A 27,874-nucleotide genomic window follows, 5' to 3' on the forward strand; every position below is an offset into this window, starting at 1 on the left:
TTGTCTTTTTATATTTTTTTTTTTTTTTTTTTTTTTAGAAATTTGCTACTTTGCCAGATGTAAAACATGCAAAAAGTTGGAGCAATGGTAAAAAGATTTTGGAAAAGTATAAGAAAAACCAAACCCTGAAGACACAGAAGGAAGAAAGAATAGTTCCTATGTATCTTCCATGTTGTAAAAGGTAAGAAAGAAGGGGGATGGAAATTTTTCTCAATATATTGCTTGAACTGAGGAAGGCCATGAGGATTTGTCCTCTTAAAGCTCAAAAGTTTTTCCGATTCTATGGGGCCTTTGTTATCTTTTCCTAGCGCTACCTCGCACACATGAGGGGGGGAGGGGGTTGTTATTTCATGTGTGGCAACGTGGCGATGGGAATGAATAAAGGCAGACAGCATGAATTATGTACATGTGTATATATGTATATGTCTGTGTGTGTGTGTGTATGTATATATGCGTGTGTGGGCGTGTATGTATATACATGTGTATGTGGGTGGGTTGGGCCATTCTTTCGTCTGTTTCCTTGCGCTACCTTGCTAACGCGGGAGACAGCGATAAAGCAAATAAATATAGCGAGATGTATAGGTATGTATATTTGTGTGTGTGGACGTGTATGTATATACATGTGTATATGGGTGGGTTGGGCCATTCTTTCATCTGTTTCCTTGTGCTACCTCACTAACGCGGGAGACAGCGACAAAGCAAAATAAATAAATAATGCTAAAGAAGATTGTTGGATGAAAAGACTTGGTTGTTGGAAAGTGGCTTATTTTAGACAATTTAATGTTGCTGAAAAAATAGAGTGAAGATAACAGAAGGTAGTGAATGAGTTTCAGACTGTATGTGTACGTAGCTCTCATCACAAGAAAACTTACAGTTATGAAGAATGAGCTATGTGAGTTAAGTGTTAAGGTTATGCATGATATGTTTGTGGACAGAATGCCAGTAGTCCACATGTGGGTGAATGAAAGAAAAGACAGCTATCTGGGTCAGAGGAGCACATCTTGACAACCACTGAACTGCTGGCTCACTATGCAGCTGTCACTAACCCTCCCAATACCCAGACAGGTAGTACTGGCAATATACCTCCCTGGTCACTTAGTATATCGAAGTAACCAGCTAACTAAGCCATGCTATGGAACTGAACCTAATTTCCAGAGCAGGGAAGTAAAGGCATTACTACACATCCACCACATTCCTTTTCTAACTTAATGCTACCACCTTCCTTTTCTACCCGATACTTTAAACTACAATTTCACTAATATCATATCTATAAAAATAACTGGCTATTCCATTTTACTAACAATTATAACAGTACTGAAAGGTAATAAAACCTACATACAACCTTTATGAAAAGAAATTACAATACAACAAAGAATATACAAAATAGAATTTTAAATCATCAAGCAAACCATTCGGATTTTGGAAATTTATCATTTTGTGAATCTTGATAAATACTAAAGTTGTACCTTTTATAAACCTTATCTAAATTTCAGCTTCAGGATGTTCCACTGGTCCTCCCTTCTGAACCCAGTCCTCAAAAGACCCAGCATAAACCCTGTTTGAACAAAATATTTCATAAGTTAATCAAAAGCTTTCATCAAATGCATGATTTATCTCACACCAACTATATTAATCAGAATTATACTGGTAAATATGGCTTACATTACTTCTAACCATATGATGGGAAAACATATTAAAGAATAAAGAAGTTAGCTTCTTTAGTCTTTCTTTTATTTTCAATCCAGTTTCAGCCTTTTTTCATCAAAGCCATTTAATTATCTCAAACTGAAAAATGTCAAGCAAGAAAAAGAGTAATGCTAATTTAGAATAGTGCAATTTTTCTAATCTTTCCTAAAGATACTTTAAACATACAAACCATCAGTTTAAAACCCGACTTCGTATGATGTATTTCCTGAGTGATATCTTTATTAGCATCTGTTCTTCCAACATGGGGCTCATGGGCTGAGGAAGAAACTCCATAGCTTGAGTTAGAGTTAATGTGCATCACAGGCACACACTAATCTCTAGGTAAGGATTGGCACTGGATGAAAGGAAGTACAACCAGAGAACTCACTCCAATGTAACCAATCACTTCCCTACAACTAATTGTAGCACAGCCTTGAAGCTACAATGGTACTGGGGTTGCATCATTAGAAATTCAGTATTGTATACTTTTATATCGAGTAGGATACATGTAGATACTAATTTAGTAATAATTTAATCATGTTTGGCCTGGTTGAGTAGTCAACTAATAGAGTGGCAGACGACTGAGGTAGTGGCAACCACTTTGTTTGGCAGTATAACTCTTGTTTTACTGTAACTGTCTAGAAAGGCCAGATGTATGTGAAAAATACTGAAAAAATTAGACATCTTTCTCGACATAAGCAAGGCTTATGGTCCTGATAGCATCCATCCCAGTGTACTGAAACAGTGAGCCTCTGAACTTGCAACTGTGCATGCTCATCTGTTCTGTTTCTGCTTATAAACCAAAACTTTTCCTTCTCCTTGGAAACATGCACTGATACATCCCATTCCTAAGAAGGATGACCATTCTGACCTGTCTAACTATCATCCTATTGTTCTGACATCTACCATTCCCAGAGTCTTTAAACCCTCAACTTCCATATCCTTAAACACCTCAAAAATCACAGTATTCTCTCTGATCACCAGTATGGCTTCTGTAAGGCAAGAACCACAGGTGATATTCTTTCCAATCTTACTAATGTTTAGCCATCATCCCTGAAAGATTTTGGGAAGTCAGTGTACTTGCCCTAGACATATCTAAGGCTTTTGATATGATGTGGCACCAGGGTCTCATCTCTAACTCCCATCTTTTGGCTTCCCTCCCTCACTTTGCTCCTTGATATCTAGCTTCCTCTCCAGCTGATCTATCTTTGTGGTTGTTGACGGATCAGCCTCCCCCCTTTTCTCCAACAACAGCGGTGTCCCTCTAGGTTCTGTCCTGCCCCATACACTTTTTCTCCTTTTTTCACTTATTTTCCTCTCCTCCACAAATAATCCAATGCACTCATACGCTGATGACTTAACACTGCATGCATCCACATCCTTCAATTCTGCTCAATCTGCATCTCATCTTAACACAACTTCCTCAATAAACTCAGATTTGGACAGGATACCTCAGTGTAACAGACAAAATCTTGTTAAGATTTATGCCTCCCAAGACCCAATTTCTATCCATCTCTCTATCAAAAATTTACAATTCTTGTCTCTCCTTTAACAGTTCTGTAAGTCCACCTCTTGACTCAATGAACATACTTGGTATTACTGTAACATCCACTTTTTCCTGGTAATCCCACATTACAGGAATACATAGCAGAGTTTGCCTTAAGAAACTGGGTGAACTGTTTAGATGCTCCTTTTATACAAGGAAATTACTTGTCCGTGTATGGAGTAATGCTCTCACATTTAGGGTGGTTCTAGCTCTGTATGCTTCCATGACAGAGGTAAGTCAAAAGGGATTCAATTTATAAATTGTCCCAGGCTAACTTCCAAACCTGATACCCTTGCCCTATGCCACAATATTGGTTCACTTTCCCCTCTTCTATAGGAAGTACTTTGGTTTTTGCTCCCAAGAGCTGGCTGCTCGTGTGCCCACAACACTAGCTAGACTACACAATACTCGACAAGCTGCTGCATCACAATTATTGTGTGGCCATCAGCAACTCAAGGGTGGGCTGTTTTGATACCTGCTTCTTTCCCTGTACATCGAAGCTATGGAACTCGCTACCTTCTCATGTCTTTCCCAAAAACTATGACCTGGCACATATCAAAAGACAGGTCTTTCACTTCCTCCAAAATATGTAAATACTTTCCCTTGCCTTTTCTTTTTCCATTTCATAATCCTCTCTATATTTCAATTAAGGCCTGGCTTTGATGTGGACTTCTGTCCATGACTGGAGCCTTCAACATAAAAAAAAAAGTTTTAGCTTCCTTTTATGTGTTTACCTGGAAAAGGATGAGAATCCAGTCTCACCAAGCTACCATAAGTAGCTTTTATGGTTGTTAAAATATTCAAATTTGACTTGCATGACATGAGATACTGACAGAGAGTGGGTGTGGACCAAATTAAGCTATACATGCCTTCTAGTTACAACATTATATGTATTTATTTATTCATTTATTTTGCTTTGTCGCTGTCTCCCGCGTTGGCGAGGTAGCGCAAGGAAACAGACGAAAGAAATGGCCCAACCCACCCCCATACACAAATGTATACACACACACGTCCACACGTCAACCCCAATATACCACATCAATCCAATTCACTCTATTCCTTGCCCTCCTTTCACCCTCCTGCATGTTCAGGCCCCGATCACACAAAATCTTTTTCACTCCATCTTTCCACCTTATATGTATAAGCCACTAAACTTATTCTTACCTGACATTGTTGTAGCCATATGCCATCATTGCTAACTGAGCAGTTCTGGCACGGATACCAGCCAGACAAGAAACAACAATAGGCTCATCCAGTGAAGGCTTCTCAAATCCAAGTTGCACTGCAAACTCTTCATCCGGAAGAAGGATTTGTGGTCCAAGTGTCTGCACTGTAATTATATATTAACAAATAACTTTACACTATCTAACTTCCAAAAGGTCACCTCTTACCTTTACAAAGAAGATTCTAAAACCCCAGATGCATAACAAAAAAAAGCAGCTTCATGGTTATCAAAGTTTTACAATTAAAATAACGGCATAAAAATTGCTATATATGTGTCAGAAGTGGTAGAGACAAGAAGTAGACCAAATTGGAGATAAAAAGGATGGAGTGAAAAAGATTCTAAGTGATCTGGACCTGAGCATGCAGGAGGGTGAAATGCATGCATAGGACAGAGTGAATTGGAATGATGTAGCATACAAGGATCGACATGCTATCACTGGACTGAATCAAGACGTAAGGTGGCCGGGGAAAACCATGGAAAGATCTGTGGGCCATGATTATGGATGGGGGTTCTGGTTTCATTGCATTACACATGACAGCTACTGAATGGATGTCAGTGGAAGCAGCCATTTTTTGTCTGTTTGTGGCACTACCTTGCTAATGAAGGAAAAAGGTGAATGTGAAAAAAAACGGTTATTTATTTGTTTATGATGTTACCTTTCCAAGGCAGGGATGGCAAGCATTCAAAATGTGCATGAAATCAAAGCTACAGAACTTTGTCATACACAATACCCCAACCCCATATCATACTACCTCATACTACAACAAAACTATGTAAACAAGAAGCACATACCACAAGGCCATAAAAAGAAATATGACCCAAACTTCTTACAAGTAGTTGACATCATAAAACAAAGAATCATGCTGATACAAAACCACCTACCACCAACAGAGATCACAGAACAAACAAAAATCCTAAACATCATCACTGACAAATAAAAAGCAAACTGACACTCCTCCCTGAGCACTGTGAACCACAAAATGCACGGCAACCAACTATGGCAAATGACAGAAAAATTCCACACCAACAAAACCTCATTCCCTACACTTGAAGCACTTTTGACACAATACAACAATAATGCTTCTGTTTGTCCACTGATGATGATACATCTTTTCCAGAATGACTTTCCACTCATAGTATAAAGTTATGCAGGCCTTTGGCTACACCAAAAGGATATCTGGCAAACAAGCATGCCAAGCTGCATCAAACCCAACGATAACCAGCTCCAGGAAAAAAGTAAAAAGCCATGGACAACTGCTGGCCATCGTGGGACTTAGCCCTACACCAAGTTTCCTGCCCCAAATGAGTCCTGTATTCCCTGCTTCCACTTAGAGCACAAAAAGGAGAAAAAAGAGGAAAACTGACTGTAAAAATTACAGAAAAATAAGTTTCCTCAGCATAGCCAGCATGGTGTACATATAAGTCCCAACAACAAGATTTTGCCAGAATAGGAGGATTAGCATGTACCACTCATCACATGTCTTGCTTGCTGACTTATACTGTTCCTGTCTGCTCCCACTCTGTGTAACAATCAATGCGAGGGACATCAGATTATTATCTTCAACCAAGAAACTAGTTTTCCCTTAAATTTTTTGTTGTCACTCCAATCATATTTTTTATTCATACAGGTACTTCATCATCCCTTTGGATGCATACACAACTAGACTTCCGGAGATTCTGGCAGCAATGTTTTAAATTCACAAATGATATCATGACTCCATCTCATCTACAGATGTCATTAGCAACCTATTAAAACAGTTGGAAAAAATACTATGCATCAAAGTCACCCATAAACTAATAAAAGAGAGTGTAATTGCATCATCAGGGAAAGTAGCCAGATTTACACAGAAACTACTGTAGTCAATTTTATCACAGAAGAAACAATTTCTGTTTTAGTGTCTATATATTTGATAAAAATTGTTTTTTTCATTTATTCATATCAAAAGCATTTTGTAATGTATCTATCTATCTATCTATATCTCTGATGTCTGTTCCCTCCATGAACTCCCTCAAGGGGGTGGCCACAGCAAAAGAGACTCCATAATTGGTGAATTCCATTGCTGTTTCTTAGCATTTAGTGCTTTCCCCTTAACAGGCCACTGGCAGAGGGCAACTCTAGTGCAGTGTTTCCAGAGGCTCCCACCTAATGTTTCAACTGACTACTACCGAATGTTTCTGACCAATTTTCCAACCTATATGATATGTTTATTGCTCCTATCATTTTGCCAAAAGGAAGGGCTCATGCATAGCACTGACCTTAGGAAAATCTAGTTACAAAGAAAAAGTAGCTGTCAAGTATTATGTGTGAGAAGGAGAGACCGCATGTTCATGGACAGAGAGCGAGCAATCCACATGTGGATGAGGCAGAAAGAAAAGACAGCTACCTGGGTCAGAGGAGTGTAACTGAACAACCACTGAAGTGCTGCCTCACTATACAGCCATCAGTAACCTTCCCAATACCCATGTGGGTAGTACCAGTAATATACCTCCCTGGTTGGTGGCTGCCTACCAAAAGAAGGAACAAAGAAGAGGGCTACGTGCGGTATTTCCCTCTTAGGCTCAGTCCTCTGTTCTTAACACTACCTCACTAATACAGGAAATGGTGAATAAATATGAATAAATAAATAAATATATATTTATATTTATCTATTTTGCTTTGTTGCTGTCTCCTGCGTTTGCGAGGTAGCGCAAGGAAACAGACGAAAGAATGGCCCAACCCACCCACATACACATGTATATACATACACGTCCACACACGCAAATATACATACCCATACATCTTAACGTATACATATATATATACTCACACAGACATATACATATATACACATGTACATAATTCATACTGTCTGCCTTTATTCATTCCCATCGCCACCTCGTCACACACAAAATGACAACCCCCTACCCCCTCATGTGTGCGAGGTAGCGCTAGGAAAAGACAAAAAAGGCCACATTCGTTCACACTCAGTCTCTAGCTGTCATGTAATAATGCATCAAAACCACAGCTCCCTTTCCACATCCAGGCCCCACAGAACTTTCCATGGTTTACCCCAGACGCTTCACATGCCCTGGTTCAATCCACTGACAACACGTCGACCCCAGTATACCACATCGTTCCAATTCACTCTATTCCTTGCACGCCTTTCACCCTCCTGCATGTTCAGGCCCCCATCACTCAAAATCTTTTTCACTCCATCTTTCCACCTTGGTCTCTCACTTCTCCTCGTTCCCTCCACCTCTGACACATATATCGACTTGGTCAATCCTTTCCTCACTCATTCTCTCCATGTGACCAAACCATTTCAAAACACCCTCTTCTGCTCTCTCAACCACACTCTTTTTATTAGCACACATCTCTCTTACCCTTACATTACTTACTCAATCAAACCACCTCATACCACATATTGTCCTCAAACATCTCATTTCCAGAAAATCCACCCTCCTGCACACAACTATATCCATAGCCCACACCTCGCAACCATACAACACTGTTGGAACCACTATTCCTTCAAACATAGCCAATTTTGCTTTCCGAGATAATGTTCTCGACTTCCACACATTCTTCAACGTTCCCAGAACTTTCGCCCCCTCCCCCACCCTATGATTCACTTCCGCTTCCATGGTTCCATCCGCTGCCAGATCCACTCCTAGATATCTAAAACACTTCACTTCCTCCAGTTTTTCTCCATTCAAACTTACTTCCCAATTGACTTGACCCTCAACCCTACTAAACCTAATAACCTTGCTCTTATTCACATTTACTCTCAACTTTCTTCTTTCACACACTTTACCAAACTCAGTCACCAGCTTCTGCAGTTTCTCACATGAATCAGCCACCAGTGGTGTATCATCAGCGAACAACAACTGACTCACTTCCCAAGCTCTCTCATCCACAACAGACTGCATACTTGCCCCTCTTTCCAAAACTCTTCCATTCACCTCCCTAACAACCCCATCCATAAACAAATTAAACAACCATGGAGACATCACACACCCCTGCCGCAAACCTACATTCACTGAGAACCAATCACTTTCCTCTCTTCCTACACGTACACATGCCTTACATCCTCGATAAAAACTTTTCACTGCTTCTAACAACTTGCCTCCCACACCATATATTCTTAATACCTTCCACAGAGCATCTCTAACAACTCTATCATATGCCTTCTCCAGATCCATAAATGCTACATACAAATCCATTTGCTTTTCGAAGTATTTCTCACATACATTCTTCAAAGCAAACACCTGATTCACACATCCTCTACCACTTCTGAAACACACTGCTCTTCCCCAATCTGATGCTCTGTACATGCCTTCACCCTCTCAATCAATACCCTCCCATATAATTTTCCAGGAATACTCAACAAACTTATACCTCTGTAATTTGAGCACTCAAGAGAAAGGTGCAAGAGGAGAAAAAGAGGGCAAATGAGAGTTCGGGTGAGAGATTGTCATTATATTTTAGGGAGAATAAAAAGATGTTTTGGAAGGAGGTAAATAAAGTGCATAAGACAAGGGAAAAAATGGGAACTTCAGTGAAGGGAGCAAATGGAGAGGTGATAACAAGTAGTGGTGATGTGAGAAGGAGATGGAGTGAGTATTTTGAAGGTTTGTTAAATGTGTTTGATGATAGAGTGGCAGATATAGGGTGTTTTGATTGAGGTGATGTGCAAAGTGAGAGGGTTAGGGAAAATGATTTGGTAAACAGAGAAGAGGTAGTAAAAGCTTTGCTGGCTTTCATCTTCCACAAAGCTTTTACTACCTCTTCTCTGTTTACCAAAACATTCTCCTTAACCCTCTCACTTTGCACACCACCTCGACCAAAACACCCTATATCTGCCACTCTATCATCAAACATTCAACAAACCTTCAAAATACTCACTCCATCTCCTTCTCACATCACCACTAATTGTTATCACCTCCCCATTAGCCCCCTTCACTGAAGTTCCCATTTGTTCCCTTGTTACCCACTTTATTTACCTCCTTCCAAAACATCTTTTTATTCTCCCTAAAATCTAATGATACTCTCACCCCAACTATCATTTGCCCTCTTTTTCACCTCTTGCACCTTTCTCTTGACCTCCTGCCTCTTTCTTTTATACATCTCCCACTCATTTGCATTATTCCCCTGCAAAAATCGTCCAAATGCCTCTCTCTTCTCTTTCACTTATAATCTTACTTCTCCATCCCACCACTCACTACCTTTTCTAATCTGCTCACCTCCCATGCTTTTCATGCCACAAGCATCTTTTGTGCAAGCCATCACTGCTTCCCTAAATACATCCCATTCCTACCCCACTCCCCTTATGTCCTTTGTTCTAACCTTTTTCCATTCTGTACTCAGTCTCTCCTGGTACTATACTAAAATACTAACTCCATCTCCCTCTCACATTATCACTACCTGTTATTACTTCCCCCTTACCCCCTTCACTGATGTTCCCATTTATTCTCATGTCTTATGCATGATATTCACCTCTTTCAAAAACATCTTTTTATTCTCCCTATAGTTTAATGATACTCTCTCACCCTAACTCTCATTTGCCCTCTTTTTCAACCCCAGCAACTTCCTCTTGACCACCTGCTGCTTTCTTTTATACATCTCCCTGTCATTTCCACTCCTTCCTAGTAAGTACTGTCCAAAAAAAAGCCTCTCTTTTCTCTTTCACTAAAAACTTTACTTCTTCATCCCACCACTCACTACCCTTTCTAATCTGCCCACTTCCTACATTTCTCATGCCTGATGCATCTTTTGCACATGCCATCACTGCTTCCCTAAATACATCCCATTCCTCACCCACTCGCCTCTAGTCATTTGCTCTCAACTTTTGCCATTCTACGCTCAATCTTTCCTAGTACTTCCTCACACAAGTCTCCACTGGTCACCACTGTCTCCCCTCGCCCCATCCTCCAGGGTGCAATCTCGCAGGGTCACATCACCTTGCACTCAAATTTGAGTTTTTCTCAGCACTGCACCATAGGCACTCCCTTTCTTAATAAACTCAACTGCAATACCATCCACTCTTGCCACATTTCATCTTAAGCAAGGCTTTAACCACCTCTTCACCAAACCACTCTTCATTAGTCTCTCCTATATACCACCATGACCCAAACACCCTATACCTGCCACTCTATCATCAAATACCTTTAAAGGGATTTCAAAATGCTCACTCCATCTCATCACTTCACTACCTATTTTGACTTCCCCTTCTGCCCCCTCACCAATTTTCCCTTTGGTTCTCTTGTCTTTCACACATCTCAATTCCTTCCAAAACATGAATGTGAATGTAATAATGGACAAAAATTACTGACACTAGGGGTAAATGTGAATCTGATAATGGACAAAAATCACTGACACTTGTTAGGAAAATGAAATATGCATGAAAAAATAATGCTTTCTTGTTGTAAGATTAGATAATATGGCAGATCATTTTTGTTATACAGCACACCTATCCCTCACTTTATGCATGATCACTACTTGCCATTTTGCTATTCTGCAAGGAACCTGCTTCTACCAGTCCCTCTTTTTATGTGGTCAAAAGTCACTACTTTGCAGGTGTATGCAGTAGAAAGTGTGCCATAACTTCAATGAGGGTTGGCAGATGGAGTAAGCATGGGTTATGGGCTTATTGGTTCACTACATGCAATTTCTCTTTGAACAAAGTCTTCACAGAACATAATCCATATATAAAATGAAGGATGGATGTAATTGTTATACTGTTAACCGCTAGTGAGGTTGTCCTTTATGGTGGCTCTGGGGTCACTCCACAAACTGTTTTATAAACTTACCATAAAATCTATTCTAAAACTGTAAGATTCACAAGAGAGAATTATTGTATGTATACCTTGCAACATATCCTTTAAATTCTATGCAACCAAAACATGCCTCTTATACATACAAATAATATTTTTGGATTTGGGAATCCTGCCAACTTTATGAAGTTCTCTTGGTACACGAACATCAATCAAGGTCACCTTGTTGTCCTCAAGTTTTTGCTTCAGTTCCTCAAAATCTATATCTGAAATAAAAATTCTTAGTAAATAAATGATAATCAAATGCACTATTTCTGAATACAACACTCCAACCTATAATCTAATTCATACAAAAGTGCCATGCTGAGAGGCTCAAGCTTTTCAACTTAAGATAAACGTCAAAAAAAAATCACATGGAAATTGTCAGATATCAGGTCAAAATAAAAATACTCACCCGCAAGATACTGTTTGGGAGATTTAAGTATTTCTATTACCCTGCGTCTAGCATGTGATACGTTACTGATCATTCTATATACGTTTGTCTACTCCTATTGCCAGTTAGTCCTAATCATCTCCTCTCTTACACTTTGACAAGGGCCATATCCCTTCATCCTCGTCTACATTTCTGAGACACTAGTACACATTTCTGAGACACTAGTATACATTTCTGAGACACTAATATACCAGGACATGAGCCATTAGCACAAGCTGTAAATGGTATGTCAAAGATCCTCCTCAACATATCTATGAAATATGCAATCACAAATGATGCTGTTTTTTCATACCATCCACTAAATGAACAAGTTGTAATAATAGTATATTCCATTATTTGCTGGGAAACACTGAATCACATTTCTGTTAAGTCATAATGGGTATTTCATCTTCCAAATCAGCTAATTTCATTTTCTACCCTACATGTGGTAATACTTTAGTCCTACAGCTATGCAGTCAAGCTCCAACATTTCAACTACAGAAAAACTCAAAATATCATTTGATCAACCTATCCCTAAACATACATTCAGCATAACTATACCATCCTAAAAGACTTCAATTAAAGTGTCTTTCTAACGATTTCTTCATATCATATACCCATCTCATATCTTTATTCTTTTTCAGTCCTGCTTATGTGAACTATGTTGTGTTACAAATCTCTTTAGTTCTTTTTTAAATTATCCTGGCCTTTATATATACTCAAGTTTCACATCCAAATGTAAGAGTTGGAACAATTACTCCATATAGGCCTCTTGTGCACTCTACACTTAAACGCCTTCCCTTCACCAATGTTTTTTGCACACTTCCAATTTTTCTTCCTTATACATCTCTCTCAACTGAAGCTCTCCCATTATCACATTTACTGAACTTTACACCGAAAATCCTAAATATTCTGCAGCTTCCAGTTCTCATTACTCAAACCATCATAACACTAAGACATCTAATATCCTTCAAAAACTATAGCTTTATTCTTAATCACAAGTAAATTCAGCATAGTCCACCTACATCCACAGTCAATGCTACCCATCATTCTATGCACCTCCTTCTCTGATTCTACTGAAAGCAGAGCATCATCTGTGGACAACTGTGGGAACTTCCATTGTTTCAACATGATTTAGTGGTACTACATGACAATCAGCCCATCATGCTCACATCTCATATAAAGACATCCATAAAACTTCAAACAACCAATGGTGATGTCATACAACCTTGAGACATCCCACATTTATTTCAAAACCATTCATACCACCCTTTACTATGACACATGCATTCTATTCATTATGAAAGTTCTTTACAGCATTAAAAGATCAGAACTTACTACATAACCTTCCAATTCACTCTACCATATTACATTTTTTAAATTTCTGAATGTCACAAACACTTCAGAACTTACTATATAACTCTCCAATTCATTTTATCATATTCCATTTTTTAAATTCCTGAATGTTACATACACTTCCAACTTCTTCCCAAAACTTTTCTCAACAAACAGTGCAAGAAATCTAGTTTACACACCCTCTTCCCTTCCTAAAGCCACTCCATTCCTTACCTATAGGAAATTCACTTACCCTCTTTAAAAAGTAAATCACCATACCACCATACTTAATATTAAGACATTCCTTTCCAATTCTCAGTCACTTTTATTCCATTCATCTTTATACAAATAAACAATTACCATCCTCATCTGACTGTCAGGCACACTTATGCTTATATAAACTTCCATACATACTTTCCACATCTGCTCAGCATCAACTGCAGATTCATTCCGCCTTTTCCCTCACCATTTCATTGATATCATCAGCTTTTTCATCTTTTAAATGCACTTTTAATTTTTATGTAGCTTTCTATCTCTAGTTTCACTTTATGAAAAATACTTGGCTGTTTCAAGCTCCTGGGTATATCTTAGATTCTAACACCATCTATTTCTGACCATCTGACCCTCCCTAATAACTCACATGCACTGACTATTAATGACATGCATTTTAACCTCCCTAAATTTTCGACACTGTCATTGTAAAACTCCTTGCGTTTATCCAGTTTCTATAGCCTTCTACTAATGCAGCTTTTCTGTGGACCAATCTGGACCTTCCCAATTCATCTCCTTCCCTGATGTTCTCATTCGTTGCTTTGCTTACATTATGAATCTCATTTCATAATAATTTTTTTCTTATCTCTGAAGTTTGCTGATACCTGCTCACCCTAGCTCATATTTGTGCTCATTTTCAGCCCTGCTTGTTCTCATTTTTCAGTCTCCTCTTAACCTCCACCTTCCTTCTAATCAATGAAACATCAAATCTAATCTAAAATGCAACTCATTCCTCCATCTAGAAGTAAAACAACTAAATGAAATAAAGAAATAAGGGGCTCATGGTGAGGTGCCTGAGGATCGGCAGAATGTATGCATAGTGAAATTGTACAAGGGCATAGGGGATAAAGGTGAGTGTTCAAATTACAGAGATATAAGTTTGTTGAGTATTCCTGGGAAATAATATGGGAGGGCATTGACTGAGAGGGTAAAGGCATGTACAGAGCATCAGATTGGCGAATAGCAATGTGGTTTCAGAAGTGGCAGAGGTAAAGGATGTGTGGATCAGGTGTTTGCGTTTGAAGAATGTATGTGAGAAATACTTAGAAAAACAGATGGATTTGTATGTAGCATTTATGGATCTGGAGAGGGCATATGATAGTATTGAGAGGGATGCTTTGTGGAAGGTATTAAGAGTACACGGTGTGGGAGGTAAGTTGCCAGAAGCAGTGAAAGGTTTTTACCAAGGATTTAAGGCATGTGTATGAGTAGGAGGATAGGAAAGTGATTGGTTCCCAGTGAATGTTGATTTGTGGCAGAGGTGCACGATGTCTCCATGGTTGCTTAATTTGTTTATGGATGGGGTGTTTTGGGAGGTAAATGGAAGAGTTTTGGAAAGAGGGGCAAGGATGCAGTCTGTTGTGGATGAGAGGGCTTGAGAAGTGAGTCAGTTGTTGTTTGCTGATGATACAGTGCTGGTGGCTGATTCAGGTGAAAAACTGCAGAAGTTGGTGACTGAGTTTGGTAAAGTGTGTGAAAGAAGAAAACTGAGAGTAAATGTGAATACAAGGAAGGTTATCAGGTTCAGTAGAGTTGAGGGACAAGTTAACTGGGAGGTGAGTTTGAATAGAGAAAAACTGGAGGAAGTGAAGTGTTTTAGATATCTGGGAGTGAACTTAGCAGCAGGAGGAACCATGGAAGTAGATGTGAGTCACAGGGTGGGGGAGGGGGCGAAAATTCTGGGAGCATTAAAGAATGTACTTATGTCGGAGAGCAAAAATGGGTATGTTTGAAGGAATAGTAGTTCCAACAATGGTATATGGTTGCGACGCATGGGCTATAGATAGGGTTGTGCGGAGGAGGGTGATTGTGTTGGAAATGAGATGTCTGAGGACAATATCTAGTGTGAGGTGTGTTGATCGAGTAAGTAATGAAAGGGTAAGAGAGATGTGTGGTAATAAATAGAGTGTGGTTGACAGAGCAGGAGAGGGCATGTTGAAATGGTTTGGACACATGGAGAGAATGAGTGAGGAAGGATTGATGAAGAGGATATATGTGTCAGAGGTGGAGGGAAGAAAGAGAAGCGGGAGACCAAATTGGATGTGGAAGAATGGAGTGTAAAAGATTTTAAGCGATTAGGGCCTGAACGTACAGGAGAGTGAAAGGCATGCAAGGAATAGAGTGAATTGGAATGATGTGGTATACTTGGGTAGACATGCAGTCAATGGACTGAATCAGTACATATGAAGCATCTGGGGCAAACCATGGAAGGGTCTGTGGGGTTTGGATGTGGAAAGGGGGCTGTGGTTTCGGTGCATTACATATGACAGCTAGAGACTGAGTGTGAATGAATGTGGCCATTTTTGTCTTTTCCTGGCACTACCTTGCCTGGGGGGGGATGCTATTTCATGTGCAGCGGGTTGGCAATGGGAATGGATAAAGACAACAAGTATGAATATGTACATGTGTATGTATGTATATGCCTGTGTATGTATATGTATGTCTACATTGAAATGTATAGGTATGTATATGTGCGTGTATTGGCGTTCATGTATATACGTGTATGTGGGTGGGTTGAGCTATTCTTTCGTCTGTTTCCTTGCACTACCTTGCTAGCATGGGAGATGGCCATTAAGTATAATAAAAAAAATAATGTACCATTAATTTATCTAACATACTTGGTTGCCTTTTCTCAAGTCAATGAGATAGCACCAGGAAACAGACAAAAAATGGCCCATTCACTCATATACACATGTGCAGACATACATATATAGACATGTACATATTCATACTTGCCTGCCCTCATCCACTCCTGGTGCTACCCCACTCCACAGGAAACAGCATGTAAATTTCTTTTTTCATTTCATATACAATATAAGTTCTCTAGAACCTCTCTCTAAAGGTTCCTGCAATCTAAGTCTTCTGCAAGATAGATTTTAAGCTTGATTATACTGTATACTGCCTTTGTGAACCCATGCCAAGCTACAATGCTGATTATTTACGTGACTTATGTTTGTCATCTACATAAAGAGCCAGGGAACAGCTCTTTTGCATTAAGTCTTTTCTAAACATCTCAAAAAGGCACTGACCTGGTGGGAGTGTGACAGAAACAGTGGAGTATCTGGAGGCACTGGTTAGGAAAGGGGCACACAATCGATGACCAGGCCTCAAGGCAACTCTTGGCAACTGAGGTAGCCAGTTCATTTCAAAAATAATTCTGTAAAATGTTATCATAATGTTACAGTTCCATAGCATACACTTTAGTAATTGCAATTCACCCTATAATGCCATAAATATGAAACCTGGGAAAACTCCACAACAATGATATGGATATTCAGCATAAGGGGTGGGAGCAGTATTCATTTGAAATACTCAAAAGGACTGAAGCCTTCACTCCACTGGATTTACCGTGCTGAAAAATCAATTTTCACTAGGTAATCTATACTATAAAAAGGCACTCCTGTTTGTTCAGTGTGTAGACATATCAAAGTATCATTACACACAATGACTGAACACAATGATGCCTAATATTCATTCATATTCTCATGGAATAGAAACTGTTGGCTGCTGGGGGTGATAAATTTTCAGGAAAATATTTCACTTTTAAGCAGGAAGACTTTGCCAGCAACATGGGAGACATAAAGAGACAAAAAATATTCTCATATTTCATGGACAAGGATAAACGTGGAGCAGTGACAAACTTACATACATGTTTTGGTGAAAACAGTAAACAGTAATAAAATATATGTAAATAATGCATTAGATTAAGAGAGCATCAACGAAGATGTGTTGAAAATGAGAAAGAAATTACACCATTTTGAAGAAAAGTACATTAAGAGTGCAAAATCTAACTTACACTAATGAAAATCATGGTAGATTATGTCTTACTTATTACAACATTTGTGGACAAATGGTTTACTTTTAAGAAAATCTGATAGTAAGGCAAATCTCACAAAAACAGTAGGCAAGGCACTGATGGAGAGAGAAAATGAGAGATCAGACAATGTAAAACATCAAAAAATAACACTAGATATGCATAGAACCAGTGAAAACCTCACCCAATTTATCCTAGGCCACAATCTTCTATAGTTTCAATATCTTATATGTTATTATACTTGATCACCGTGCGTCAGTAAGGTAGTGCCAAGATACAAATGAAAAACAACCCAACAACCCATCCACTAATATACACACACACACATATATATATATATATATATATATATATATATATATATATATATATATATATATATATATATATTTTTTTTTTTTTTTTTTATACTTTGTCGCTGTCTCCCGCGTTTGCGAGGTAGCGCAAGGAAACAGACGAAAGAAATGGCCCAACCCCCCCCATACACATGTACATACACACGTCCACACACGCAAATATACATACCTACACAGCTTTCCATGGTTTACCCCAGACGCTTCACATGCCTTGATTCAATCCACTGACAGCACGTCAACCCCTGTATACCACATCGCTCCAATTCACTCTATTCCTTGCTCTCCTTTCACCCTCCTGCATGTTCAGGCCCCGATCACACAAAATCCTTTTCACTCCATCTTTCCACCTCCAATTTGGTCTCCCTCTTCTCCTCGTTCCCTCCACCTCCGACACATATATCCTCTTGGTCAATCTTTCCTCACTCATTCTCTCCATGTGCCCAAACCATTTCAAAACACCCTCTTCTGCTCTCTCAACCACGCTCTTTTTATTTCCACACATCTCTCTCACCCTTACGTTACTTACTCGATCAAACCACCTCACACCACACATTTTCCTCAAACATCTCATTTCCAGCACATCCATCCTCCTGCGCACATCTCTATCCATAGCCCACGCCTCGCAACCATACAACATTGTTGGAACTACTATTCCTTCAAACATACCCATTTTTGCTTTCCGAGATAATGTTCTCAACTTCCACACATTTTTCAAGGCTCCCAAAATTTTCGCCCCCTCCCCCACCCTATGATCCACTTCCACTTCCATGGTTCCATCCGCTGACAGATCCACTCCCAGATATCTAAAACACTTCACTTCCTCCAGTTTTTCTCCATTCAAACTCACCTCCCAATTGACTTGACCCTCACCCCTACTGTACCTAATAACCTTGCTCTTATTCACATTTACTCTTAACTTTCTTCTTCCACACACTTTACCAAACTCCGTCACCAGCTTCTGCAGTTTCTCACATGAATCCGCCACCAGCGCTGTATCATCAGCGAACAACAACTGACTCACTTCCCAAGCTCTCTCATCCCCAACAGACTTCATACTTGCCCCTCTTTCCAAGGACTCTTGCATTTACCTCCCTAACAACCCCAATAGTTTAAAAGAAAGAAAATATATATATATATATATATATATATATATATATATATATATATATATATATATATATATATATATATATATTTTCTTTCTTTTAAACTATTCGCCATTTCCCGCGTTAGCGAGGTAGCGTTAGGAACAGAGGACTGGGCCTTTTTTGGAATATTCTCACCTGGCCCCCTCTGTTCCTTCTTTTGGAAAATTAAAAAAAAAAAAAAAAAAAAAACGAGAGGGGAGGATTTCCAGCCCCCCGCTCCCTCCCCTTTTAGTCGCCTTCTACGACACGCAGGGAATACGTGGGAAGTATTCTTAATCCCCTATCCCCAGGGATATATATATATATATATATATATATAGAAAAGAGGAGTGAATGTTGGGGTGAAGAAGGTGGTGAGAGTAAGTGAGCTTGGGAAGGAGACCTGTGTGGGGAAGTACCAGGAGAGACTGTGTACAGAATGGAAAAAGGTGAGAACAATGGAAGTAAGGGGAGTCGGGGAGGAATGGGATGTATTTAGGGAATCAGTGATGGATTGCGCAAAAGATGCTTGTGGCATGAGAAGAGTGGGAGGTGGGCTGTTTAGAAAGGGTAGTGTGTGGTGGGATGAAGAAGTAAGAGTATTAGTGAAAGAGAAGAGAGAGGCATTTGGACGATTTTTGCAGGGAAAAATGCAATTGAGTGGGAGAAGTATAAAAGAAAGAGACAGGAGGTCAAGAGAAAGGTGCAAGAGGTGAAAAAAAGGGCAAATGAGAGTTGGGGTGAGAGACTATCAGTAAATTTTAGGGAGAATAAAAAGATGTTCTGGAAGGAGGTAAATAGGGTGCGTAAGACAAGGGAGCAAATGGGAACTTCAGTGAAGGGCGTAAATGGGGAGGTGATAACAAGTAGCGGTGATGTGAGAAGGAGATGGAATGAGTATTTTGAAGGTTTGTTGAATGTGTCTGATGACAGAGTGGCAGATATAGGGTGTTTTGGTCGAGGTGGTGTGCAAAGTGAGAGGGTTAGGGAAAATGATTTGGTAAACAGAGAAGAGGTAGTAAAAGCTTTGCGGAAGATGAAAGCCGGCAAGGCAGCAGGTTTGGATGGTATTGCAGTGGAATATATTAAGAAAGGGGGTGACTGTATTGTTGACTGGTTGGTAAGGTTATTTAATGTATGTATGACTCATGGTGAGGTGCCTGAGGATTGGCGGAATGCGTGCATAGTGCCATTGTACAAAGGCAAAGGGGATAAGAGTGAGTGCTCAAATTACAGAGGTATAAGTTTGTTGAGTATTCCTGGTAAATTATATGGGAGGGTATTGATTGAGAGGGTGAAGGCATGTACAGAGCATCAGATTGGGGAAGAGCAGTGCGGTTTCAGAAGTGGTAGAGGATGTGTGGATCAGGTGTTTGCTTTGAAGAATGTATGTGAGAAATACTTAGAAAAGCAAATGGATTTGTATGTAGCATTTATGGATCTGGAGAAGGCATATGATAGAGTTGATAGAGATGCTCTGTGGAAGGTATTAAGAATATATGGTGTGGGAGGCAAGTTGTTAGAAGCAGTGAAAAGTTTTTATCGAGGATGTAAGGCATGTGTACGTGTAGGAAGAGAGGAAAGTGATTGGTTCTCAGTGAATGTAGGTTTGCGGCAGGGGTGTGTGATGTCTCCATGGTTGTTTAATTTGTTTATGGATGGGGTTGTAAAGGAGGTAAATGCAAGAGTCCTGGAAAGAGGGGCAAGTATGAAGTCTGTTGGGGATGAGAGAGCTTGGGAAGTGAGTCAATTGTTGTTCGCTGATGATACAGCGCTGGTGGCTGATTCATGTGAGAAACTGCAGAAGCTGGTGACTGAGTTTGGTAAAGTGTGTGGAAGAAGAAAGTTGAGAGTAAATGTGAATAAGAGCAAGGTTATTAGGTACAGTAGGGGTGAGGGTCAAGTCAATTGGGAGGTGAGTTTGAATGGAGAAAAACTGGAGGAAGTGAAGTGTTTTAGATATCTGGGAGTGGATCTGTCAGCGGATGGAACCATGGTAGCGGAAGTGGATCATAGGGTGGGGGAGGGGGCGAAAATTTTGGGAGCCTTGAAAAATGTGTGGAAGTCGAGAACATTATCTCGGAAAGCAAAAATGGGTATGTTTGAGGGAATAGTGGTTCCAACAATGCTGTATGGTTGCGAGGCGTGGGCTATGGATAGAGATGTGCGCAGGAGGACGGATGTGCTGGAAATGAGATGTTTGAGGACAATGTGTGGTGTGAGGTGGTTTGATCGAGTAAGTAACGTAAGGGTAAGAGAGATGTGTGGAAATAAAAAGAGCGTGGTTGAGAGAGCAGAAGAGGGTGTTTTGAAATGGTTTGGGCACATGGAGAGAATGAGTGAGGAGAGATTGACCAAGAGGATGTATGTGTCGGAGGTGGAGGGAACGAGGAGAAGAGGGAGACCAAATTGGAGGTGGAAAGATGGAGTGAAAAAGATTTTGTGTGATCGGGGCCTGAACATGCAGGAGGGTGAAAGGAGGGCAAGAAATAGAGTGAATTGGAGTCATGTGGTATACAGGGGTTGACGTGCTGTCAGTGGATTGAAGCAGGGCATGTGAAGCGTCTGGGGTAAACCATGGAAAGCTGTGTAGGTATGTATATTTGCGTGTGTGGACGTGTGTATGTACATGTGTATGGGGGGGGGGGGGGGGTTGGGCCATTTCTTTCGTCTGTTTCCTTGCGCTACCTCGCAAACGCGGGAGACAGCGACAAAGTATAAAAAAAAAAAAAAAAAAAAAAAAAATATATATATATATATATATATATATATTATATTTATTTATTTATTTTGCTTTGTCGCTGTCTCCCGCGTTTGCGAGGTAGCGTAAGGAAACAGACAAAAGAAATGGCCCAACCCACCCCATACACATGTATATACATACACGTCCCCACACGCAAATATACATACCTATACATCTCAATGTACACATATACATACACACACAGACATATACATATATACACATGCACACAATTCACACTGTCTGCCTTTATTCATTCCCATCGCCACCTCGCCACACATGGAATAACATCCCCCTCCCCCCTCATGTGTGCGAGGTAGCACTAAGAAAAGACAACAAAGGCCCCATTCATTCACACTCAGTCTCTAGCTGTCATGCAATAATGCCCGAAACCACAGCTCCCTTTCCACATCCAGGCCCCACAGAACTTTCCATGGTTTACCCTAGACGCTTCACATGCCCTGGTTCAATCCACTGACAGCACGTCAACCCCGGTATACCACATTGTTCCAATTCACTCTATTCCTTGCACACCTTTCAACCTCCTGCATGTTCAGGCCCCGATCACTCAAAATCTTTTTCACTCCATTTTTCCACCTCCAATTTGGTCTCCCACTTCTCGTTCCCTCCACCTCTGACACATATATCCTCTTGGTCAATCTTTCCTCACTCATTCTCTTCATGTGACCAAACCATTTCAAAACACCCTCTTCTGCTCTCTCAACCACACTCTTTTAATTGCCAAACATCTCTCTTACCTTATTATTACTTAATCAAACCACCTCACACCACATATTGTACTCAAACATCTCATTTCCAGCACATCCACCCTCCTCCACACAACTCTATCCATAGCCCATGCCTCGCAACCATATAACATTGTTGGAACCTCTACTCCTTCAAACATACCCATTTTTGCTTTCTGAGATAATGTTCTCGACTTCCACACATTCTTCAACACTCCCAGAACTTTCGCCCCCTCCCCCACCCTGTGACTCACTTCCACTTCCATGGTTCCACCCGCTGCTGAGTCCACACCCGGATATCTAAAACATTTCACTTCCTCTAGTTTTTCTCCATTCAGTCTTACCTCCCATTAAATTGTCCCTCAACCTTTGATCGAGTAAGTAATCAAAGAGTAAGAGAGATGTGTGGTAAAAAAAAAAAGAGTGTGGTTGAGAGAGCAGAAGAGGGTGTGTTAAAATGGTTTGGTCACATGGAGAGAATGAGTGAGGAAAGATTGACAAAGATGATATATGTGTCTGAGGTGTAGGGAACAAGGAGAAGCAGGAGACCATATTGGAGGAAAGATGGAGTGAAAAAGATTTCGAGTGATCTAGGCCTGAACATACAGGAGGGTAAGAGGTGTGAAAGGAATACAGTGAAATGGAACGATGTGGTATACTGGAGTTGACATGCTGTCAATGGATTGAACCAGGGCGTGTGAAGCATCTGGGGTAAACCATGCAAAGGTCTGTGGGGCCTGCATGTGGAAAGGGAGCTGAGGTTTCCGTGCATTAGTCATAACAATGAGGGCATGTTCAAAGTTATTTCCTTATATAATTTTAACCTAAATTTCATGAAATCACTCTTCTTAATAAGACAAACAACAACTGGTCTTTTCTGAATAACTCCTATGCAAAAATTGCAATAACTCTCAATGGACTTAATGTTAAGCAAATATTTCCCCAAACCTACAAATTACAACTCTTACAAAAGAAAGTTCCTCCACTCATTGACCAAATGCGGATGAAAGTGGCATAAAAAAATCAATTACACACTTTTAATATACTATACCTCTGAAAAATCACGTAAACCTCTAGCACAAAAGAAATAATGGTGAGTTATGAATATCAAGAAAAATGCAAGGTTAATCAATGTAATTATATGTGATACTCTTGTAAGTGATAAAAAGAACCTTTGAAAAATTTACTTAACCTCCATAACAGACAAGATCTATCTTACTTTCCAGCATTTTAGTTGAAATAAACTAGACACAGCTATGACTGAGCATCACGCCAACAGCAAGTGAATGTTACCAAACAGGTGACAGACCAAGCAGCCATCCATGCCAATGCCCAACATCTCCCAGAAATGACATTCTACATGGTTCCTAGCAAAATACCTTCAGCATCACTTTCTTCATTTTGGTAAAATACCCTATAATGCTCCAAACCAGGCTCTACAGCCTATACTCTGTTCTTTAAACATTATACCACTGCAGCAGATCAAAATCACCCAATATCCAAAGTTAGTTTCGATATGGCTAGACGGGTAATCTCCCACATGAATTTGTTAAAATTCCAAAGAAATCTGTCAGCACAATCTTTTAAGTTTTAAAGAAATTGTCAGCTCAAAAGCCTTGGTAAAGCTGACTCTTTTTCATAAGTCACATCTACCATGAAATTACCTCCTACAGCAGAATTAAGTAACACTACTTTCACGGTACCACAAAGACAGATCATGGCTTTGGAAGAATACATGACAACGTGGAGGGGTACAAAGATTTGAAAAATGTGGGGTTTATTAATGAAAAAGTAGGTATAGCATTTGTAGAAATAAAAAGAACTTAGGAAAAGATCACTTAACCTCCCAAAGAAACAAGAATAAAGAGAAGAAACATACCACCAATGACGTATAACTTCCCCTAGCATAACGTGGTACGCTGCTGGGGAATGTGAAGAATGGCTACTTGCTTGGATTTTGGAGGTGACACGAACAGCCACTTAGTCTCTTGGCACAATGCTCAGTCATAGTAGTGTCTAGTATTTCAACTAAAATTTTGAAAATTAATATAATTCTTATTATCTTGGCTGCTATGAAACTCTGGTAAGGTTTTCATAAGTTCTGTTGAGTATTTTACATGTTTCACCCTAACTAACTCCACATATTCCCTGATACCCTGATATTCATAACCCTCACCAGAAAAAAATACCTGGGAGTGGACATGGCAGGAGATGAAACGATGGTAGCTGAAGTGAGTTGGAGGGTGGGAGAGGGAAAAAAGGTCTTGGGTGCATTGACAAGAGTAAGGAAGTTATTGTCTGTAAGTGTGAAGATGGGTTTTCAAGGTACAGCAGTCCCATCTGTATTGCATGGATGTGACCTTGAATGCAAAAGGATGTGTGTGGATATATGGAAAGGATGAGTGAAGAAATTCTGACAAAAAGGACTTATGTGGCAGAAGAACAGAGAGTAAGAGGGAGGGGGAAGAATGAGAAGGAGACAGAAAGATGGCATGAAATAGGCTATGAGGTTTCAGAGCCTGAGCATTCAGGAGGAAGAAAGGCATACATGGTATAGAGCAAATTGAAGCAATGAAGTTTATGGGAAAAATGTCCTCAACTTGGACTCATGAAATGGTCAGTAGAAACATTTTATGGTGGCTCCTGGTTTAGATGTAAAATACATGACAGCTAAAGAGTGTATGTAAGCAACTGAAGTTGCTTTATCTGTTACAGGTGCTACCTCATTAGAATAGGAAAAAGTGAATAAGCATGAATAAAATAATACTGTAATTCATCAGTTCCCCTCAAATCAAAATTAGCTATGGATACAATATTGAGTTATTTCTTTGTGCACTGTCAGAGTAATGGTTAGAAAATAACAAAAGGGTTGCACAGTATGAAATGAAGCATCATATTTCATTCTGCAATACTAGATTAAGTGATAGCAGAGAGGTAGGAATATCAGGAAAATGGAGTAATTAATATAATGAAAGAGTTAATAGAAAAAGTCAAAAACTTTTACAGAATCTGAGAAAAACCTCACCCAACCGGTTGCTAAGCTGTTGAGATGTACCTTAATATTTGAATATCTAGTCCAAATTTGAATAACATTTAGCTGTTGATGAATGTCAATAAACAGATAACAGACCAAGCAGCCACGTCTCCCACCACCCAACCTCCTAACAATCAGCCATCTCATGCAGTTCCCAGTAGCAAACAAAGGAAGCCACAGTATACTTCAATAAGACCACTGAAAATCAAAGTAAATATTGACAACTAATTAGCTAGAGTGAGGTTTTCATAAGTTCTGTTATTTTTTTTTCTTAAAGTGTTTTACATACTTTTACCTTAAGTAATCCTACATTTTCTCTGATATACCACTTAGATAGTATAATGCTCTACAACTGTTCTAATATTCTCAAAACACAACACTAATGTTGCAGGCAAAAATCATTCAAAATTCAAAGGTACTAGCAATGCAAAGCTAATCTGGTAAATGACCATTCCCACTACCATCGACTCGGTGGAGCTGTGGTTAGCACCACTGACAATTAATTTACTGGCCAAGAGGCTGACACACAAGCAAGAAGAAAGGACATAACTCATACAACTGTTCAATCTCACCCTAGCTGGCAGAAATATAGGTAACATCTTCAGTGAGACAGGCCTAACCAGCTGATGGCTTGTAACTCAATCAGAATTAACATAAGGAAGTCCAAATCTAGAATTATGGCTTGTACTAACAAGCTAGTGAGTCTACAGAAAGTTAGTACTTTACTACTATTGCCTTAATTGATATCATGCAAAATCCACGGCTAGTTCTGAAACAGGAGTAAACTAGTAAATCACCTGAAATACAATACTCCAAATGTTCTGAAATTTTTGTTCTATTCCTAAGCATTACATCTTTGAAAAAACATTATCCAAAGCAAAATCTGATGCATACCTAACCTAACTAAATCCAGTGAAATAATGGATGCATCTAATACATTTCAATTATAACAGTAGAAATTAAGGTATATCTCAGTACTAGAAATAAGTATTCACAATAAAATTAATTAAAGATGGTCTAAGAAACTTGGAATGCATCAATGGAGTGGGAAACGAAACTGTGATAGAAATGATAAACAGACTGGCCATAGTTGTAAGTTGTTTCGTGTGTATGGATGATTCAATAACTCGCAAATAACAAAAGGAATGCATGAAAGTGAAGACAAGTACACCTTTTTCATCTTACAGTATATAGTCATGGAAATGACTCTGAAGGTGATTAACATAGAACATAGTAATTAAAATAAGGATATATCTGCTATCCAGGATGGGAGTTGTAACACAAACTTACTTAGTTAAATGCATTTGCATTGACATTAAATTCACATATGAATAATTGGCATGCATTAAGGCAGCTCAGAATCAAAAGGAATATGGGAACCCAGCTCTCTCTTCAAGGAAAACACACACACACACCATTTGTAATATGACTGACATTAATGTATCTTTTTGTTTTGTTTCTGTATTGGTTTAGCACTTCAACTGATGTAGAGAAATAATAATATGCATCAAAAAAGAGAATCAAAATCTAAGTGAACAAAAAATTCATATCAAACAGGGAATGTAAGGGTATTTGTAATTCTTATTCAAAGTCAACAATACTTTTTCAGAACTCACGTACAGCCCTGTGGGTAGTCTGTTAAGAAAAATCATACCATTAATCTATAATTCAGCAAGTCATTTCCATCTTGAGATATACTCATCAAACAAGAATACAAAGCATATCTTGAATATATGTCATCATGATTTTACTTCAGATAATTAATTCTATTCCTGGGGACAGGGCAGAAAGAATACAGCAATGATTTAATCGACATGATATATATTGTACTAAATATCTAATTTGAATACACCACAAATAAAGCTCTCATCAATAGTATTATCATCACTTAAAAACAGTCATATCAATAACGAAAGAGCTAAAACCATACTGTCATGTCATCATCTTGCTTATTTCCAAATATTGTTTTGTGTTTCTAGGTATGAGTGAAGTAAAATGAATAATCAGACAAACTAACAATCTATTATCAGTCCAAAATGATTTATAGAAATAAGGATAGGCCGAGAAATCATCTTCAGATGTAGTGGAAACATGTTTAACAAGGTGGACTTTATCAATACAAAGAAGAAAATATCAAAGTGACACCACCTGGGGAGACCTGTCAACATCAGTCTAATTAACGTTTTCCATCATCTTCCCAGTACATCTTACCCAAAGGTAATTTCTCCATGGAAGAGTTAAGGCCTACACCACTTGCGTTTTGGCTGTTTCATTAATCACACCCAATGTCTATTTATTTCAAGTTTTTTTTTTTTTTCAACTTTTCAAGTTTGTCATCCATGATGTTTATATTGGTTTGGGAGGACTAAATCGCGACACAATCGAACCGATTTTTTTTCTTTGACTAGCTGTAAATCGTTTCTATATCGCACAATATTTTCCCAGATTGACATGCACAGACATTCTGGTGTATCTTGGCTAATTTTAGCACATTTTGGGGTTTTGTCGTACCGGCCGGTTCCCTTCTACAAAAGTTTCACGAGCGCTTTCACGCTTTCATACATATTTCTTCCAAACCTGTGGTGCCTCTCAGTAAAACATATTTATTCAAAATCATTCCAAAATAATCAGATTATGTACTCAAGATAATTCAACGAAAGCACAATAAGACCCTACGTGTCACAGGTATATTTCCACACCGGGAGAACTGTACCGCACTAAACGTAATAAATGTGCCAGATGCACGAATAAGTAACAATCGACTATCGTA

At 39.2% G+C, this 27,874-nt stretch overlaps 1 protein-coding gene across 2 annotated transcripts; it reads right to left on the reverse strand.

The window, feature by feature from the left end:
* Positions 1–27,874, reverse strand: LOC139753764 (rhodanese domain-containing protein CG4456-like). Of its 2 annotated transcripts, none has more exons than XM_071670597.1 (5): positions 27,781–27,874; positions 16,314–16,441; positions 11,354–11,473; positions 4,397–4,562; positions 1–1,555 (listed from the first exon to the last, which is right to left on the reverse strand). In XM_071670597.1, exons 2-5 carry the CDS (start codon positions 16,426–16,428, stop codon positions 1,483–1,485), a joined length of 474 nt encoding a protein of 157 aa, XP_071526698.1. In that variant the 5' UTR covers positions 16,429–16,441; positions 27,781–27,874; the 3' UTR covers positions 1–1,482. The 2 variants fall into 2 exon arrangements, with proteins under 2 accessions (XP_071526698.1, XP_071526699.1); XM_071670598.1 differs by lacking the exon at positions 27,781–27,874 and adding an exon at positions 27,316–27,744.

This window comes from Panulirus ornatus, chromosome 15 (genome assembly GCF_036320965.1).
Source record: "Panulirus ornatus isolate Po-2019 chromosome 15, ASM3632096v1, whole genome shotgun sequence".
Classification (NCBI taxonomy): domain Eukaryota; kingdom Metazoa; phylum Arthropoda; class Malacostraca; order Decapoda; family Palinuridae; genus Panulirus; species Panulirus ornatus.